General features: G+C 47.8%; 1 protein-coding gene across 5 annotated transcripts in view; it reads left to right on the forward strand.

Moving 5' to 3' along the window:
* The window catches only part of Tns3 (tensin 3), a 227,164-nt gene that overhangs the window by 186,146 nt on the left and 21,675 nt on the right, over nucleotides 1-19,343 (forward strand). For all 5 annotated transcript variants that reach the window (XM_055623850.1, XM_055623849.1, XM_055623846.1 and 2 more), the window contains one exon: nucleotides 17,891-18,062. In XM_055623850.1, the coding sequence (XP_055479825.1) occupies nucleotides 17,891-18,062 (172 nt within the window). The remainder of the gene's footprint in view (nucleotides 1-17,890; nucleotides 18,063-19,343) is intronic.

The following is a 19,343-nucleotide window of genomic DNA, read 5'->3' on the forward strand; positions in this document are numbered from 1 at the left end:
TCCCTGCCATCAGCTGGGCTCTTTAGAGGTGTCTGGTACCTGCTCATATCAAGGTGCTTTCTTGGAAGAGGGAGGTGACCATTTTAATACAGTGAAGTACCTCAGCTTGTGTTTAGATCCCATGATAGCATGTACAGTTTCCTTTATTACTTGTGGGTGTTGGCTCTAGGAACGCTATAGGTACCATTCTCAGGGTGTGCTGAACATAGCAGTGTGGACTTTGTCTACTCTGTTCACTCATTCTCCCATATACTTAAAAACCCCACGCCTTGCAAACATGGCCAGTAGTTACTATGACTGAGTAGAAAAGTCCATTCATGTGTAGTTCAGGTACCATGTTTAAATCATGGTTCTTATCTGTGCATAGATTCGAGGCTCTCAGGAGGACCACTGTATACATGAATGGGCATGGTATAGAGCACATGGATGGTCATGTCTGCAGATTCTCCTGGTTCCACCTGGACTTAGGAGTGCATCACTGTCCGAGTGCCATATAGGAACTGTGCACTGACACGCCCATGCCTGTGAGGAGGGACCAGTGAGCACATTTACAGAAAAATACAGACAGGGACTTGAGGTCTCCATGGGGAAAAGGGTAAAACAGCACCCAGGTGCTGCAAAGGGCATTATGGGTAAATTTGGTGTTAGCTCTTAGCATGGCACACTGGTGGAGAGTCAGTGTCACCAGCTGTTGGAGTTTAGTTTTTTCCAAAGGGTGTGGTATTGGGCAACCTTGAGGTGGTGGCACATGGATTTGGGGGGACTGTGTTTTGTTGTAAAGTTTTTCTCTACAAAATTGTCAGGAAACATTCTTGGGGCTGCTGGGTGGTTGATTCTCAGGGCATTAGAGTGACTTGGAGTTGTCAGCTGTGGTAGCAGTTACCTGGCTCTGTTTTGTGGGTGACACCAGTTGCTACAGATAGGACATGCAGGCTACATCCGCACCCCGCTCTTAAATTTTCCAAGGCTGTCAGGTGGGTTGCAAAGAAACCTACAACTTAAACACAAAGCAGGAGGTTGCTTTTTTTTTCTAGGGGGTGTATCAATCTACGTAGTTCCTTCCAGTCAGGATCTGAGCTCTCTAGCTGCACCAGGAGGCTTTAATACCAGCTCTAGGAAGGCTGAGATGGGAGAATCTTGGGTTAGAAGCCAGCTAGTGCTACATTGGGCTGTGGCTTTAAATTAGTATGAAGATATTAGGATGTACCTAAGGTCATGGGTTCATCTCTAGCATTGAAAAACAAAAGTTTTGTTTTTTTTTAAGCTTTAAAAAAAAGATTTATTTTGTTGATTAGATATACAGAAGAGGGCATCAGGTCTCACTATAGATGGTTAGGAGCCACCATGTGGTTGCTGGGAATTGAACTCAGGACTTCTGGAAGAGCTGCCAGTGCTCTTAACTGTTGAACCATCTCTCCAGCCCCCCCCCATTTTAATTAGTAGTGAATAGAATTAAAGGCAAGGCTTTCCAGTCTATGGATCAATGCATCACCTCTACAATGGATTTGAGCCCAAAGTATGTGGTGTAGTGTCATGGGACCAGCATCCTTGCTGGCTGAGCCCATTCATAGGCCTGTGGTCCTATCAAGAACTCCCGATTTGTGCTCTGCTCTATCTTGGGATTTTGCTGCCCTCCCATGGGCACCCTGACTGGTTTAGTGTCCATCTCCTGTCTAGGTACTGACCCTGATCTCTAGAGGAAAGAGTGGGGTTTCTGGGAATGACTTTAAAGGAAGTAATGCTTCAAAGTCATCCCAGTCCCTCACTGTGTAGCTTAGGGGGTGGGGGGCAATAAACAAGTCTCCGAGAGGCTCTTCAAACTCTGTGGAGGTCCACTCAGAACTGCCTGGGTCATGGCTTTGGCACAGTCACAAATGCTGCATGCCCAGCCTCCTTCTTTCCTGCCCATCTCTGTAGGTTTGCCCCCAGTCCTCTGGCCTGTGGGTGGGTGGGACTCACAGAGGAGGTGGACCTGCCTTTGAAAGTGTTCTTCCTCTGTTGGAAGTCATGGACTGGAAAGGCTGGTACATCCACCTTACTGAGCCGAGCCCCGAGCCCCCACTGCTGATCTTGTTGATTTGGGGCCAGGCATTTCCCATAGCAGGAGCAGCTGTTCACAGGCACATAAACAACAGGGAGGAAGTGTCTTCCCAGGGGTCTTCCTGGCTGTGCCCTAGACACGTGGCCTGGAGGGGCCTAGACTGAGGGGCCTCTCCTGATTACACTACCCTGAATTCTCGTTGGTAACTTGCAGGGTTGGGTGAGCTTAGATTCAGCAAGATGGTCAGCAAGCTTTGATGGAAACTTACGACCTGTGATGATGAAGCGAGAGCAACGCTGGCACATGCTGGCAAGGGAACTGCATAAGCATGTTCTCTTCCAGAAGAAGTTCAGGGAGAACTTTCTAGAAGTGTCTAGAAGCTCACCTTTGCAGAGTGAGTAAGACTTTGCCTTACACATCAGGATGAATGTCTACTCCACTGCCTTCATCTCATGACAAAACCTGGAGTGGTTTGTCTGTCTCCAAGACCAAACACACAGGCCCTATGCACCCCGCTCTGCAATCTGTGTGACAGCTGGTTTCAGCGCTCAGGTAATGGAACCTGTCTGTATTCTACTTGATGCACAAGAAAGTTTCCCAAAATAAAAATATGTTGTGTTGTTTGTAAACAGTTTAGAAGAATGTATAGGAGTTCAGTGGTTATTTTAGAGGTTCTTCCAGATAGAGGAAAGCACACAAAGACAAAGAGAGTAGCAGGAGGAAGGGGTAGAGGTGTAGATGCTTCCCAGAACCTCTTGGTACAAAGGTTACCAGCCAGGTGAAGCAGGCTGGTTCTAGATCAGTTTCTGTTGGCCCCCACTGCAGCCAGGAGGAAGATCTGCAGTTTTGAGCAGGCTTTGTCGGGGTGAGATCCCCATCCACCAGAGAAAGAATGAAGAAGGGAAGGGTCCACACTGGTGAGGTTCCCCTCCTGAACTCACCTACCTTTCCTCCTCCTGGCTTCTCAGGTTGTTGAGAAGGGCATGCATAGGGTGTGGCTGTGTGACACTGGCCCTGGTGGGTTTTGGCAGTGAGCTTTTTCAGAGCATGAAGGGGTGGGGTGGGGAGGAGAAGAAGGGAAGCAGAATGGAAAGGAAGCAAACTGCCGTGGAGAGCAGGCGGGGCCAAATCTGGAGGCACTGACTGGGCAGGCGGCCCGCAGCAGCCCGCTGCTGCCGCCCCACAATCCCGGGATTCTTTTCCTGAGACCCGCTTTCCCTCGGCCCTCTGAATGGGCCTCTTTGGAGGTGGCAGCCCCGCCTCTCGCCCTGACTCCCCCGGGACTGGCAGAACACAGAGCCCTCCCAGGGTGAGTGGGGGACGCCTTTGGGACTGGACTCACCACCCCGGGGCTGCTGGGACAGAGCCTGCAGAGTGCGTTCCATAAGGCTTGCAGATTCTAGGCCCTTTCATGGACTGACCAGATCCCAGGTGCCCAGGTAAGCCAACAGCTGGCCTTGTGGCTTCTCTGGGAGCTATTTTTGTGTCCCTGGTGTCTCTGAGCTCTGGCTCCTCTGGGCATGTCCAGTTGCTGAAACCTGATCTGGGACATGGGGGAGGGCAGTGGTGGGAGTACAGAGGAGGAGGAGACAGACCTAGTTGCAATGGCCAGGACACCTAGATGAAATGGGGCTTGGAAAGATAGCAAGACAGTTTTCTGCTCCGAGTCCCCTTATCACTTAGTGACATTTGTCAAGTCCCCAGACTTTGGGACAAGACACCTCACCGTTGGGCCAACCCGGCTGCTCCTTCAGGGGAAGGCAAGCTTTCTGTCCTTGCTGAGATTCTTTGGGGGTGAACAAAAGCCTGCATTACAGATGTGCAACTTTCTCTGCATTCTTCTGCCCCAACTGGTGATCGTGGGCCTGCCCCATTCTCCCTGTCACAGCCTACCCCATAGGCCCTCAAGAGATTGCTCCCTGCACAGCTTCCTCCGAGGGACAGCGGTTGTTCCCACTAAGGAGGCTAGCAGCCTGGGGAGCAGATGCTGGGCTTTTAATGAGGCGCTCTCTTGTCTCTTCTATGCTTGGAGCAGTCGAAGGGAGTATTTCTAAACAAATCCCCGAACTTTGAAACGAAACAGGCATTTACAGAAGAGATCTGTGCAGATCACTAGCAGGGCGTCTGCACGCAGGGGACTGGTATCTCTCCCTCCTGGGGTGGGGCTGGGGTTGCTTCCCCCACATGTGGAGTGGGAGGATCCCAGGGCTCTAAGTGGCGTGGGAGGAATATGTGGTCTCTTGCAGCATCTGTCAATCTTATGCGGACACGTTACAGATACTAGGTTGTGTGTGTGTATGTGTTCTAGCTCGCATCACAGGGAAGATTAAGGGAGAGAGGAGAAGGCAACCATACTCTTGAGAGAAAGCCCTCCTTGCACAAGCCCCAAGACAAGCCCAGGCAGGTTAGGGTCTGCCCTGTGCTTCCAAGTTTTTATGTGTAAAACTTCCTGGGTCTAAGTTTTATGCCTTGTTCCTTCTAAGAGCCGGAGACACTTCAAGTCAAATGAAAGAAAATGCCTTTTCAAAAGCTTCCTGCTCCTTTAATGGAATCCACATAAAATCGTCATTTTCTATGAATCCCATATGTATGTCATATTCAAAATTGGCCGCCTCGGATGGAAATATTTTCCTAGTCTTGGGTGAGATGGAAAGTATCTCCGTCTATCTGTATCGACACAGAGCTCATGTTTACCATCAGCCTAGGTGGGACCCCGGGGGCGGGTGTTTCTGTGTTCTTTGGAGGTTTTCTGAGCACAGCAACAGGGCCTTAAATTACTCACTGAGAACTCTGCGTCTTCCCTATGCTCCGAGCAAACCTGTGTAACAGGTTCCTTGTCCTTTCCAAGACAAGTCCTATGATGCATGCATGTGGAGAGAGGCAGTTCCAGCAGTGGGCTGAAGAAGACCTCAATGACACCATTTGGAGGCAAAGTTCCTGTTGATTTCCTGTGAATCAGCTTTCCTACCTCCCTGGTCAAGAATCTGTCTCAGGGTCCCGAAGAGATCATGTGTATGGGACCATGTCGGAGGATGAAGTTGAGGTCCTGCCTGCCTGTGTCTTAGCAGTGTGCCTGGAACACACATGGAAGGTGCTTAACCTGAGCCGGCTGCTTCTCTTGCCTCTTACTCTGTGGGGAAATCATGTGTGAAACCGACCCAGGATTTCTCAGTGGTCCTGAGAGTGAGTGGTGAGTGGTGGCTGCCGGCGTGCAGTTCTGTGCTTATAGCTTGTTCACCCCTGCCCTGAGGCACTGGACAGTGAGCGGAGGTGGGGTGGGGACTGCGGTCCCTCCCAGTTCTGGGCGAGTGTGTGACACTGAGGACAGTTTGTCCACTCTTGCCCTCCTGGCTCCTGCCTTCCTCTACCTCTCTGATCCCCCTCCTTGTATTCAATACAGAAAGAACAGACAAAGGCATATATCTGCCCACTGCAGGGAAGAAGAAAGACTGGCAGGTGCCAGTGATATGTGGGCAGACAGCAGTCTCGACAACTCTGGGAGCAGCTCTCCATTCTGGGGCTGTAGAGAACACTATGTCCGTGTGCTTCATGTCAGTCCATTCTCGCACTAACTTATGATTTAAGGGCACTCAAATCACAGGTCACAGTGAGAACTGAAGGCCCAGGAGGACCCCAGGGGATCTTGACTAGCCTCAGGAAAAGATGAGTATCTGGTTAAATATGTCTAAAGGACCATGGTGAACAGTAGGATGGGCAGCTTCCTTGAGGGACTGGATGTGGCTAGGAAAGCTTCCAGGATGTTCTGAGGAGCTTCCTCAAAGTGATAAGGAAGAACGAGAGAGAAGAGTCTATAAAATATTAGATCCAGTCGTAGAAGGAGTAGGTTTTGGAGTCTCTCCAAAACCCCGTTCACTCTGATATCTGGTAGGTTCTCTGGCATCACCAAGGTCACTATCACCTTTGTAGCCTGTATTACACCTGCACTGTAGGAAATCAAGGTGATAATATCTTAGTGGCAGTAAAAAGACACTGAAGTAGTAAGTCACTCAGAGGTTGTTTAAAGTCACATTGTTCATAAAGGGAACGTCTTCAAAGCTTATTAAGAAATAATTTAAAAGCTATAAATAAATGGAAAGAAGGGTAATGTTTTGGGCATAAATATGTCATAATGGTGATGAGTCTTCTGAGTTTCACCTACATATTTAATTCCAGATTATTTGTTGTTGTTATTATTTTTATTATTTTGTTATTGCTGTTGGTGAAACTTTTTAATTCTAACTTTAAAGAGTAAGGACCCTCAGTTTTCAATGTATAACTGTCAGGAGGTAGGACCTCAGCCTGTATTGGCTTATTTTGGTTCATAGTGTTAAAGGCTTTTGGTCCTGTGGTGGACTAGCTTGTTGTGTGACAGAGCAAAACCTCCATGTCTAGAAGATGAAATAGGGAGAAGAAAAGGACAGAAGTGTGTCTTTTTCAATCCCTTCAAGTCCACTCCCCCAGTGACCTCTGCAGAATTCCCACTAGCTTCCCCCCCTCAAAGGTCCCACCACATTCCAGTAGCTTCACACTGGGTACCAAACCTGTATCGCTTGGATACATGGACCTTTGGAGGACACTTCATTTCCAAACTCCAGCAAACGGAAAAATCTATATAAGATGGGATGGTTGGTGCCGGTTGGTGGGGAAGGGAAGCTTAATAGAGCTGGAAGCAGCAGGCTATGCTCCTGGTACCATGTACAAACATGAACTCCAGAGGAACCAAGGACTCTCTTAATTTTTTCTCTAGTTCCTTGCAGAAAATATGAACACAGGTGTTTTTCTATTTGTTTCCCTTTTCTCTCTTCATCTCTTTTTTTCTTACCTTGACATGATTTCTGAAATACTGCAGAGTGAGATATTTCTTCTTATAGTATCTCCAGATAATATTCTGAGTATATCTCTCCACAGAAACTCCTTAGTGCTGCTAATGGGGTACCTGTGTCTCCTGGTGCCGATGTTTTGCCACTTGGAGTGAACTGGGGATTCTGCCTCAGTCCCTCGCTTTTAAATAGAAGTGTTTTGATGGCTCTCCTTCCTGAACAGTGTCAGGTCACGTTGGAAGAGCCTTTTCTTTCTGGCCTTCTTGGCTTGGGGTCTCTTTTAAACCGTGCAAAACATTTGTATTGTTAAACAAACCTTCACCTCAGGTAAGAAGAGAAAATGTGATGGCTGGTAAACCCAGACGCACTCTCGATGAGAAGGCACACACATTTCAAACTGTGGTGCTTTGATGGCTGGGCAGCTCAGGGTTTCAGAAGGACACCGGGATCTGTGCCATAGACAGCCTGCATGGAGACTGCAGGACTTGAGGTAGGGACAGACACTCAGTGCATTGGGATCCCTGAGTAGGTGACCCTTAAGTGAGCTAGCCCTCCTCCTTGGCCCTGGCCTAGGAGAGTACCGTGGGTGCTGTAGCTGTGTGCTGGGCTGCCTGGGAGGTTCAGAATCATAGCAGAGGGAACAGGTCGTGTGTGTGGATGCTGTGCACGAGGACATCAGGGCATAGAGCACTGTTGCTCGTGAGGATGTGCCCCCCTAGAGGGTGTGGGGCTCATTGCTCTTTGGGGACAGTATTCCAGAGAATGTGAGTTCTTCAGTCCTCACTTGGACACAGTGCGTGATAGATATTTTACCAACTCAAATGTTTTTACCCTCAGCTCTCAATTCTGTGTTGGTCACAGCTTAATTAGCAACCATGTACATTTTCCCTCCCCTTCCTCATAGCATTCCACCTGGGTGGAATTTCCATTTTACAGCTAATTTTTTTTTTTTTGCCTCATTTTCTTTCCCCAACTGACACACTTCTTTGTTGTAGTTGATGTTGCTGTTGCCTTCTGCTCCCTTCTGTGTTTCATGACTGTATAAGATACCAGCATCCTGGGCCTGGGCCAGTTCTGGCCAGTGTTAGGTATTCTACTACAATGCTTTATTCAGGAACCTCATGCCTCTGTTATGACGGAGAACCACTGAGAATCCAGGAAATGCCCAATGGATGTTGTCACTGGACATGGGTGGATATCCCAGGGTCTTCTCCAGCAGGTCAGCTTTCCTGACCGGCTGGCTGGACAGTGAGTAAACATTTTGTCATTTACTATGAACTTCAGCTGACTGGCCTGGGAGAGAGGAGAGCAGTCTATGTAAAGCAGGTCGTTGTCATTTTCGGCTGTGTCACCTTCCCCTAAGCACGGTGCTCAGCGTTTGGAATCCTGAACTGACTGCCATGAGGCAAGAGCCCTTCTGCAAAGCCAGTTGAGAGCCTCAGGCATGGAAGGTTCTGTCGCAGGATGGCCTTCTTGGAAAAGACTCGTCCATGAGAGAAACTGCAGCTTGCTGTAAAGCAGCCTATCGATTAGTTATTACTTTAGAAACAATTTTATTACTTTAGGAAACAGTTTTAATGTGCCTTGCAGCGTTATTGGAAGTCCAGCCAGGGCTAACACAGGCTGGCAGCATCTGGGTGGTGCTGGTGTCCTGCCCATTCTTTGGGGGTTTGGACTTGCCTAAGGAGCTGGTTGGGAATGCTGGTGGCACTCTGCTTCTGATGTTTGACAGGCACAGCTCCTAGGAAAGGTAAGCCAGCCAAAAGCAAAGTGACAGCCTCGTAGCTAAGGGATGCGCTGGCACTCTGGGGTCAGTTGGCATGGATAGTGAAATTAGAAACCTGTGAGGGAAACACAAAAACCAAAGTTTCTGTGATCTGAAAGGCTCCTATTGTGTGTCCTAGACCTCACAATGCCATAAGTTCTGGGCAGAGGCACCATTGCCCATTTAGGGCCCTAATTTACTTGGGTCCTTACCAGCTTGCCTCGGGCCAAGAAGGGAAGAGAATTAGGTGAGAAGGAAGACAACATGGGCTGGGTCTTCCTCACCCCTTTGCCTGGAGCAGGGCATCATGGGACACCCTGCTTTGGAGATGTGGTTCAGCCTAGTCAGAATCTCGATCCTGTAAGCTGTGGAAGAGACAGTTCAGAAGCAGCCTGTATGCAACACACAGCACCAAGCTACTCTGTTGCTTCTTTCTCAAGACTAACCCTTAGAGCAGTGGTTCTTAACCTGTGGGTTGCGACCCCTTGGAGAGTGTCAAAGGACCCTTTCACAGGGGTCGCCTAAGACCCCTGCTAAGACGATTCATAACTAGCAAAATTACAGTCATAAAAAAAAACAGGAAGAGTTTTACAGTTGGGGGTCATCACAATGTGAGGAACTGAATTAAAGGGTTGCAGCATTAGGAAGGTGAGAACCCCTGCCTTAAAAGGTGGTTACGGCCTGATCATGCTGTGTGTGTACCACATGTCCTTTTCCCCTTCTTCCGATAGAGACCCTCATCCACCCTGCTGTCCTCAAGCAAGGCGAGACTTCCCAAAATCTTATTCCCATGTTAGGGCTGTGTGGAAGCCCTAGCCTGACGTCAGATATGATTGTATTAGGAGTCCCCTGAGTTATAGCCTAGCCCAGTGTCACTGTGGTCCTTATCATAAGAGGAGATTAGGCTGTAGACACAAGAAGGGAGGCAAAGGGGAGAGGATGTCACCTGTGAGAGCAGGAGAGAGGGGCGATGGATCAAGAGCAGTGAGAAATCAGTAGATGCTTGTTTGCTGGCGTGGACTGAGCTATGACCCTGAGTTAATCAGATGCCAGAATTCTAACCCACAGAGCAAGAAGGACAGGGGTTTGTGGAAGAGCAAAGGGGCAGGAAGCCCAAGAATCATATTGGGATCCTGGTGTAGGGAGAATGCCAGTTCCTCCAGGTGCCCATGCTAGGGCACCAAGCCACTATCCTTGTGCCCATGTTTTTAACCCAGTGCAGCTCTCCGTGGTGCAGGCAATTAGATAAGTCAATGATTGTATGGGTGTTGGCATGAGCATTTGTCATTTGTAAAATTAAGGCGGCCCAGTGAGTGCCACACAGTGGTACTGATGTGTGGCCATTCCATGAGTTTTCTAAAAGACGGGTAAAATGTGTTGTCAGGTGAGATTGCAGCCAGATCTCACCCACTGTGGCCTGTCCCACAGCGAGAACACACCTTTTTGTTAAGTAAGTTCAATCAAAGTTGAGGTCTTGAGGTATCGTGGGCCTCTTGGTGTTGTGCACTCTGTAGCTCCCAGTATCAGAAGTTCTGGGCAGTGGTACCATTGCCTGGTTAGGGGCTCGCTTAGGAATCTGACCCGTGATGTTCCAGTTTCAGGAAGGAAGCAGGAAACCTTCTGTGGTCACAGGTGTTTTGTGGGCTGGGAGTATAAGAATACCCAAGAGAAAAGGCTCCTCCACGGATGACTTCTGGATTTTATGTCCACCATAAACATCCACAGCAGATAAGGACTTGCAGTTCCAGTCAGAGACAGTAGACATACGTATCAGGTGTGGTGTCTCTGCACCCTGAGTCTGAGGGTAACACACAACTCAGAGCAGAACACTAGGAGGTGCTCATCAGAGGAGAACAAGGTTGTCTTGGCTTGTTCCCTGACTCTGTGGGCGTTGTGCATGAAGCCCTCTAGTACTGACTGAGTGTTCGTGCCCGAGTAGGGCTGAAACAAGGTTCAGCATCCTCCACACGTCCCATTTCTAAGGGACAGCTAGATACTTTGAGGACTCTGCCCCACAGACGTACTGTACCAAGACTTCGGCTTATGGGCAGACCCAATTATGGGACTAAAATTCTTCAGGGGACCAACCGAGCAACCAGAACTTGCTAGGAGTATTTTCATCACCAGGAAGTTCTGGCTGTCCCTGCTCTGGTTCATCCCCTGGCAATACTGCTCTGCTCATGATGTGGTCTTGATCCTAGGCCGCCATCAGCCCAGAGATTTTGAAGGAACTGAGACTCGTTCTCCAGGGTATTGAAACACTTTTGCATTTGAGTTTCTTTTGCTTGTTTGTTATTTCAAGGAGGGCTTCCCTGAGGATAGAAGGAGCTGATGCCTTCCTTTTTCTGGTGCTGTTCCACTCACCCTAGCTGTGGCTTAACCACCCTATCCTTATCATGTTTATTTGCCTCCATTCCCAATGGGTGGTCCCAGCTCAGGAACAGCAAATATCTGTCAGTGAGGCCCAGTTCTGCTGCGGTGACGGGTGCCCATCCAGCCTGGCTAAAGGATTAAGAAAGGAGACACTAAAAGTAAACACAGTAAACACACAAATTCTTGCAGCAGTGATGGGCAGGTAGAATAGGGATTCCACACAGTGGGTGGGTATTCAGCCTGAGCAGGGGAGGCCTTTCTGGCATAGGCCACCATGTGTGTTTGTGAAAGACAGGGACTTTATGCTAAGTAAAATAAGCCAGTCTGGAGAACAAATGCTGCCTAATTGACTTATATGGCCCATGGAAGAACTTATAAAGACAGACAGAAGAATGGAGCTATTAGGAGATGGGAACAGGGGGACCAAAGAGAGTTGATTAATAGGGGACAGAGTTTTAGTTTAGAAGAACAAGATTTTGAGGTAGATGGTTGTGATGGTTCAGCAGCAGTGAAGTTGGTCTTAAGGCCACTGGAATTGTCACTTAGTGTTAGCCATGATAGAAACCCATGTCTGTTTTATCACAATTAAATAATAACAATGAGGTGTGGCTGAGCATCCTGGGGTCCTGGCCTCAGATCTGACTTTGCAAGATTTCTTGTCACCAGGCAAGTAGGCCCCTCTCTGTCCTTTGTCCCCTACCCACACTCTAGATAGTGTGATCTCCAGATAGCCTTCTCTCCCCATCCCAAGGCCTCCTTCCATCCATTTTTGTTGAAAGTCCACCAGACAGGAAGTGTCTGTTTTCCTGAGAACTCCGACCACAGTGGGTTTTCAGGATGCTCATCTCTCGTGAGCTGCTGGGACCTCCAGAGCAGGTTGGCCGTGCTTACTGCATCCCAGGTTCCAGGCTGCTTTGAGGCACTCTGTGGAGAGGCATTGGGATTCTGTACACAGCAATGAGTGAGCAGGGCAGGGTGTTTGCTTCCCAGTGTGAAAATCTCTGAATAAATGGATCATCTCCAAAAAGCAGGAAAACACACTATTTTGTCGGTATCTCTGCTGCTTTCCTGTTTCTGGTTAAAGGGAAGACCAGAATGATTCCCTTTTAAGGAGGTGTTCCTATTGGGATGAGAACTTCACAGAAGAGTGATCCAGCTGTGAATTCCAACGCCAAAGCTAGGTGTGGTGTCACATGCCCATAATTGCAGAACTTTGGAGGTGGAAGCCAGATGATCCATTTTTCTGGGCCAGCCTTGACTACAGTAAGGCTGAGGCCAGCCTGGGTTATGTGAGACTCTATTTAAAATAACTACTGCAACTATTAAAAACTCCAGCAACAGCTAGGATGCCTCTGAAAATGAAAAACTTCACTTGTGTTAAGAGCACAGATTTGATTCACCATGGAGCATTGACCTCCAACGTTACCAAGAAGCAGCTTGGCAGGAAGAAAGCCTACACCTTCCTGTTCATGACGTTTTTACATATGTCTGTATACTGTCAGCAGGGATTGAGAGTCAGTACTTAGATTCTACATATGCTGCTCTTTCAGTGTCTGGGGCTTCCATGAATTAACTCTCTTTGTGTATAGCTGCTGGCCCATTTTTCCCTTTCTTTCAAAAAAAGCTGTTTTTAATATCATTTTTTATTTTTTAGAGAGCAGAATTATAAGCTAAAGACACCTTGAAATTTCACTACTCTCAAACCTTTCATAAACAGTTGTGCCTTCTGGAAATAGAATGTTTAAATGCTTATGTAAACAGACTCCAGAAACCATGTGTTAGGACGTCCGCTGATAATATTATAAGGAAGAAGAGTTGAGAGACCCCAGATCCCTAAAATGTATCCAGTATCTCGTGTGTTGTGCCAGCAAAATTCAGGCTAAGGAAGAGGTGTGCTGATACAACCATAGCCAGGCCTCTCGAGATGGCAAAGGAGACTACTTGTTTGACAGGGGTCTGAACAGTAAGGAGGGAAGGAGGCAGATGAAATACATGGATGGATGCATGAGTGGGTGGGTGGATGGATAATATTCTTACTGTCCAGGCTCCCAGGCTTGCAGTCATTCTGCCTGTAAGCACAGTCTTCTTGTTTGTTAACTTACAGGTCAACAGTGGCCAGTGCAAAGTGACTGGTGTCCAGCTTCCCACAGAACACTCCTGCAGCAGTATTTGAAAGAAAGCATAAAAATAGATCATTTGGAAGAATTCCAGTGACCCTTGTCACCCTTTTCTGGCAAAGGAAGTGGAGGAAGTGGGGGCAGAGAGAAGACTGCAGGATTCCTGAGATCCCAAGACACCAAGCATATGCCCCCCTCCCCCAGTTCCGGCCTGGCCTGGAAGGGATGCTAGGCAGAGGTCTCTGTGCCCTTAAACTAAGGGCACTAATTACACACACCAGCTTGGAGCAAACCTGGAAAGTGGGATGAGCTTGGGATTCCAAACTAGATAGCCACCCCCCTTCTCTGTATTTGAACAGCAGAAGGAAAATATGAGTGTGATTTCCAGCAGCTAAATGGTTGTGTGGTCATTACCCCATCGGATCTCTCCTTATTTTAACAGGGGAGGACTGAATGCTGCAGGAAGGCAGAGTTTGGAAGGACTGGGTCTGCCCTGTAAACCCTCTGAGTAGTTGCTTTAAGAACCTGTTGCCCCTTCTGTGATGTCTGTGTATCCCTTTCTCTGAAGGACATAGCTAAGGGCAAAAGAGACCCCACAATGTCCATGCTACTTTGCAAGGGACAGTAGAGATGGAGATTTCACAGATGCTTCATCCCAGTTGTAGAGGTCATTCTCCTCTTTCCCTCACCATTTCTGTCACTATATTGGGTAATTTCTAGGTTTGTTTTAGATGCAGACTTGAGGAAATAGATCTGAGATCCTAGGACTCACCATCCCTGCTGGTGACATTCACCAGCAGTATTACTATGACCCTCGTGTTGAAGTTAAAGAACCCTGGCCATTATTCCGTCTGCTCTTCTTAGGAGTGGATTTCTGGAAACCTGTGAGGGCCGATCTGCAGGCGTGTGCTTGATTGGTGGCTGTATCAGTGCCTAGAGTAAGATCTCAGCATCCCACTCTGTGGGATCTCTATTTTATGCACTATACTGTCGGCAGGGACAGTACACAGGAGAACTTACTTACCAAGGTGTCCCAAACTCTGGATTCCACTCTTCTCACATACAAAACAGGTAAAGCCCCTATGGGTCCTGTGGCCCAAAAGGAAGCCCCTTAAGATGACAGCTCTGTTCCTGTACTGTGTAGGTGCCATGCAAACTGGTATCTCCACCAGTGTCTTCTTGGTTTTGCAATGTGGTCATCAGACTTGCTCATCATCCTGCTGTCTTAAAAAAGCAGCTAGCACCCGTGTGTCTGTGAGTGCAAAGGTCCAGATAATAACTGCATTTGCTGCTGAGGCATTAAGCTGTGGGAGAGGGCTGCCTTTTGCTGACAAGCATTTCTGAGTGCAGGCTGGGGAAGGAGAACTTCAGAGGAAATGACACCAGCTGCCCGGGCGTCCCTGCATGAAGCGCTTTGCATGCACATACAGGCTGGTGCTTAGGGAGCTGTTTCTGTAAAGAAAGGGTTAAGCACTGACGCAAGGCCAGGGACAAGAGGGAACCACACAGCCACAGTGCCCCCAGAGTTGGGGGTGCTAATGAATGATAAACAAAGCCACTTTCATTGGAAGTGCTGGGCTTGCTGTTTTTTTGTTTGTTTGTTTGTTTTTTGTTTTTTTTTTTTTTTTCTGGGAAAACAGAAGCCAAGTGATAACAGGAGCAAATGGGATTTGATTTTTCTCCCTGAGCTCATTTGAAGGGAATCATTGGCACCATGTAGGCATATTCAATGCGTCTGAATCTTGGCATGGGGTCCCCAGATCCTCAAGGCGCAGGGCCTCAGCAAGTAGAGACAGGAGTTGTGAGGATTGCCCTATGATGCGTGCGGTCTTTTGGAGAGCAGCCGTCACAGGAACAGATGCTGAGCACCACACTTCTCCATGCCTTGCTGGCTTGTATGTAGTCCTCGGACAGTGTTACTTCACTGAAGAACTGCCCTTAGGATTCCAAAGATCTGTGCTGCTTCTTGGGCCTAGATCTGAGGGGTGGCTCACACTTCCTTCTACGCTCCAGCCAGACTCTGGCAGAACTTCCACATCCTGCTTTGAACTTCAGCTCTACGCTCTAAACCAGTCATTCCTTTTCATCTGTTTGTCTGTCCATTTGTCCACCTCACCCATCCATCCATCTATACATCCGTCTTTCTTTCCTTTCTGCCGTCCACCTAACAACCCATTCATCCATCCATCCTTCCTTCCTTCCTTCTACCCACCTAAACATCTATTCATCCATTCACCCATCCATCCATTCGTCTGTCCTTCCATCCATGCATTTGTAATGTGCATGACCAGAGCAGAGCTTCCTCAGTGTACCACCAGAAAAGGGTGGGGACAGCTTCTTCCCATGAGCAGCAGGCCAGTGGTAGGTGTTCTTCAAGCCTGTTGTGCTTACCTGAAGCCCACTGTCCTTCCAGGCCTCCGTCAAATGCCGCCTCCACTATGTTGTGGTTTAAATGTGAATTCTAACCCTACTCCCCCGCCAGGCTCCCGTGTTTGTGCACATATGATCCCCTGTTGTTTTCACTGTTCTGGAAGGTTATGGAAGCTCGGGGGCGGGGGAGGGGAGTGTCTTACTGGAGGAAGTGGATCATTAGGGGCGGGCCTTGAGGTTTTATGATGTTTCCTGCCCACTCTTTACTTCTGAGTGTGGACACATCAGCTGTCTTATTTTCTGCTTTCATGCATACCCCACCATGGTGGGCTGTATTCGCCTAAACTGTCAACAAAAACAAACTGTTTCTCCCTTAACAGCGACAAGCAGAGTAACTGATAAACTCTAAAAGGCATCTAAGCTCTCTCTAGACAGAGGGGAGTCATCCCAGGGTTCCCTAGAAGCCCCAGCACACCTCCCTCCAGGCCTCAATCTCTGACAAAAGCTCACCTCTCACCTCTCGAGAGCAGGACCATGCTGGCATCACTCCCTTGTTCTGGTTTTCTTTTTTTCATACATCTTAGAGGGAAAATAAATGCAGATGGATATGAATGAAGGTTAAGTTACCACCTGGAAAACAGCGAGGGATGGCTTAAACAGTGTGAATATTTGTTTCTCTGCCGTGGTTGCCACAGAAAATTTGAAGGATGGATTTGGACCATACAGTTAGTTAATTGGTACACCAAACGTTTATTTTTAAACATTTATTGTGGATTGTTCTGGGTGGAGTAAGACAGATACACCTGTCCCAAGGATGTAAAGATAAATCTCAGATCATACAGGCATTCACCTGACACATCAGGACTGGGTTTTCCTATACTGAGAATTTTAATAAGAGCTGCAAAAATTAGCACAAAAATTGGTGCCCCGTCAAGGCCCCCCAAATGGACAAGGCACCACTTTGAAGGTTTTGTCTTGGTTTTCAGAAGTTTTCCTTTTTCTTTTTCCATATTAAGTAGCAGTATGCCTTTTTAAATTACTCCATTGTGGTAATCATGGTGGTTTTCTTTTGATTTGAGGTTTGACTTCTTTGGTATTTGGTAAGTTCTCATTAATATCTTTTCCAGCATGGCTTCAGCTTCACGCAGTGCCCACTCAGTGTGGGGCTCCAGGGATGCAGAAGTGGACATTTTCCTCCTGGCACTGGTCTCTCTGGCCCAGTTTGCATTTTCCATCCTTGCTCCAGTGTCTTCCCATGTGTTTCCTCCTCTCCCCAAGTCTGCTTTCTCCCCTGCTGAGTCCAGTCCACTACTGAAGTCCTCAATCCCACACTTATTTTAATTTAGAGTTTCTACTTGATTATCCTTGGGTACTCAGGTTCTTTGTTGAAAGGTGAATTTCTCTCTTGTTTCTTTATAGTCTGTATGCTTTAACTCTAGTTTTTGAATCAGCTATATATTTTTTTGTTGTTGTTGGGATTTTGTTTTATCTTGCTTGGGAGGGTGGTGCTTGTTTTCTCTCATGTTTCCTGAAAACATTTTAATAAGAAGTTTAAGATTTATCAGAATTAAAGTGAGATGGAGTAGGAGACAGGTTGGAGAGGGCGGACTGTTCCTCAGACATGGTATAATTTTGAGGAGCGACTGGATGGAAGCTGTTCTGTCTGTGGTGCCCTGGTGCTTAAGGCAGTGAAAGCTTTTGTGATTGGCCAGGGTCATGTTTCCTGGGTGCGTTTCCCACACATAGGTTTTTGTTCCCACTCAAAGGAGACTACCCAAGTCCTGTCAGGATTTACTATGCATTTGGTGCCAGCCCGTGAGGCTTAGGACTGAGAATGCCTGACTTGTTCCAAGTCCCCCTTCTCTGCGACCTTGACCTTCTTGGTCCCAGATGCCTTGGCAACTCTGAACCTGCAACCTCATCTCCCAAGAATAGTATGTAGCAGATCGTATCTGTGCACCATGGTCCCTGAACATGCAGCCTCCGAGTCACTAATATGGGAGGGTGGGGAACAAAAGGAAAGGTAAGCATTCCAGACAGTAGCTCTGCAGTGCCTGCACTCAAGGGAAGAGAGCATCTCTGCAGAGAAGGTTCCTGCTGGTTTACAGGGTGGACCATGTATGTCTGTCCCTCATTCAGGAGAGCCACCTCAGGATGGACAGTGCACATGGGGAATTGGCTGTTTTCCCTTTTGGAAACAGTGACAGGTGACAATCTGCACAAAGTAGAACACAGCCACCCCCACCAACCTTCTGTGTTGTTGGGCTCCTGGTTCACTGTGGCCATGAGCAACAGGAAACTTCAGAAGTCAGCTTAGCTCATTATGAACACGTGGAAGGGGTGAGACTGTGACTTTATGGATCACTCAATCAGGATCTCTCTGCTTTCTGTTTCCTTGCTTCAGAACCACGAGGCTGCCCAGAGACTATCACCCACACCGTGGGGATGTCAGAGAGCCCCATTGGACCCAAACCCACCATGCTTCGGGCTGATATGCCTGCAACACCCAACTTTCAGCAGGTGTTCGCATCTTCCTGCACAGTTTCAAGCAATGGCCCCGGCCAGAGGAGAGAGAGGTAGGACAAGAGGCTTCAGCCTTGTCATCAGAGGCCGAAGTGCTGAGCTGAGAAAGGAGTGGGTGAAGCGGGTGTGACCCCACTCAGGCATTGTGGAGACAAGCCTGTGCCTGGGGCGGTGTGCTGGACACTGCCAATCAGGGACCATGGTCTTGTACACTGGCACATGGAAAATACACAAACACAGAGGAAACTCTGTCCTAGTTGTGTTGGAAAGGAAGAAAGGGGCTGTGGCAAACCAAACTGTCTCTCTGTTTTACAAAGATGCAGGCTTTGAGGAACTCAGGAAGGCCAGCTGCCACCCTGGCCCAGGGGAAAACTAAACTGCCCCATGTTTCGTGTACAGGTTCCCAGTTTCCCTTCACATTACAATAAAGAGGGCCAGCTGTATGTGGTGTGGGACACGCCTTTAATCTCAGCACTCAGCCAGGCCAATATCTCTGAGTTCAAGGCCAGCCCGCTCTACAGAGTGAGTTCCAGGACAGTCAGGGCTGTTAAACAGAGAAACCCTGTCTTGAAAAACTAGTAGGTAGGTATATATATATATACACACACACACACACACACACACACACACACACACAATAAAGGGGGTCTTCTAAGGACTTGACATCACATATAGAGTCTATACCTAGTGTGTGTCAACTTAAATATGTGTATGTTGCAAGAACTGTCTTTTTAGTGGTTTTCCCAAGTTCCTGAATGTGGTAATTCCCAGTAAAGTTGTCCCCCTGTCTACAGGAGATAAGATCTTATGGGTTAGTTGATGCCTGAAATCCTAGACAAGAACAAATCCTATATATAATAGGTTCTTTTTTTTCAAGCTTACATATCTATAATAACTTTGACCACTTAAGTACATTACAGATTCGATTTGGCCTAGCCAATCAGCCAGTGTCTCTTGCTCTTTGGGGCCATTTTTTTTTAAATGTATCTTTATTTTTATTGTATATGTGTTTTTCCTGCATGTGTGTTTGTTTACTACATGTATGCCTGGTCCCTTTGGAGGTCAACAGAAGGCAGCAGATGCTCTGGAACAGGAGTTACAAGCGGCTGTGAGCCACTGTGTAGGTGCTGGGAATCAAACCCTGCTCCTTTGCAAGAGCATCCAATGTGCTTAACCACTAAGCCATCTCTCCAGCCTTTTTGGGGCCATTTTTAAATAGTACATTTTGAACACAAATACATACCATGTCAGCCAGTCATCTAATTACTGACTAAGAGCAGGTAGGCAGCATATGCCAATTGGATATGCTGAATAAGGGACAATACATATCCTGG

The sequence above is a fragment of the Psammomys obesus genome, unplaced genomic scaffold (genome assembly GCF_907164565.1).
Source record: "Psammomys obesus unplaced genomic scaffold, mPsaObe1.curated_primary_1811, whole genome shotgun sequence".
Taxonomy (NCBI): Eukaryota; Metazoa; Chordata; class Mammalia; order Rodentia; family Muridae; genus Psammomys; species Psammomys obesus.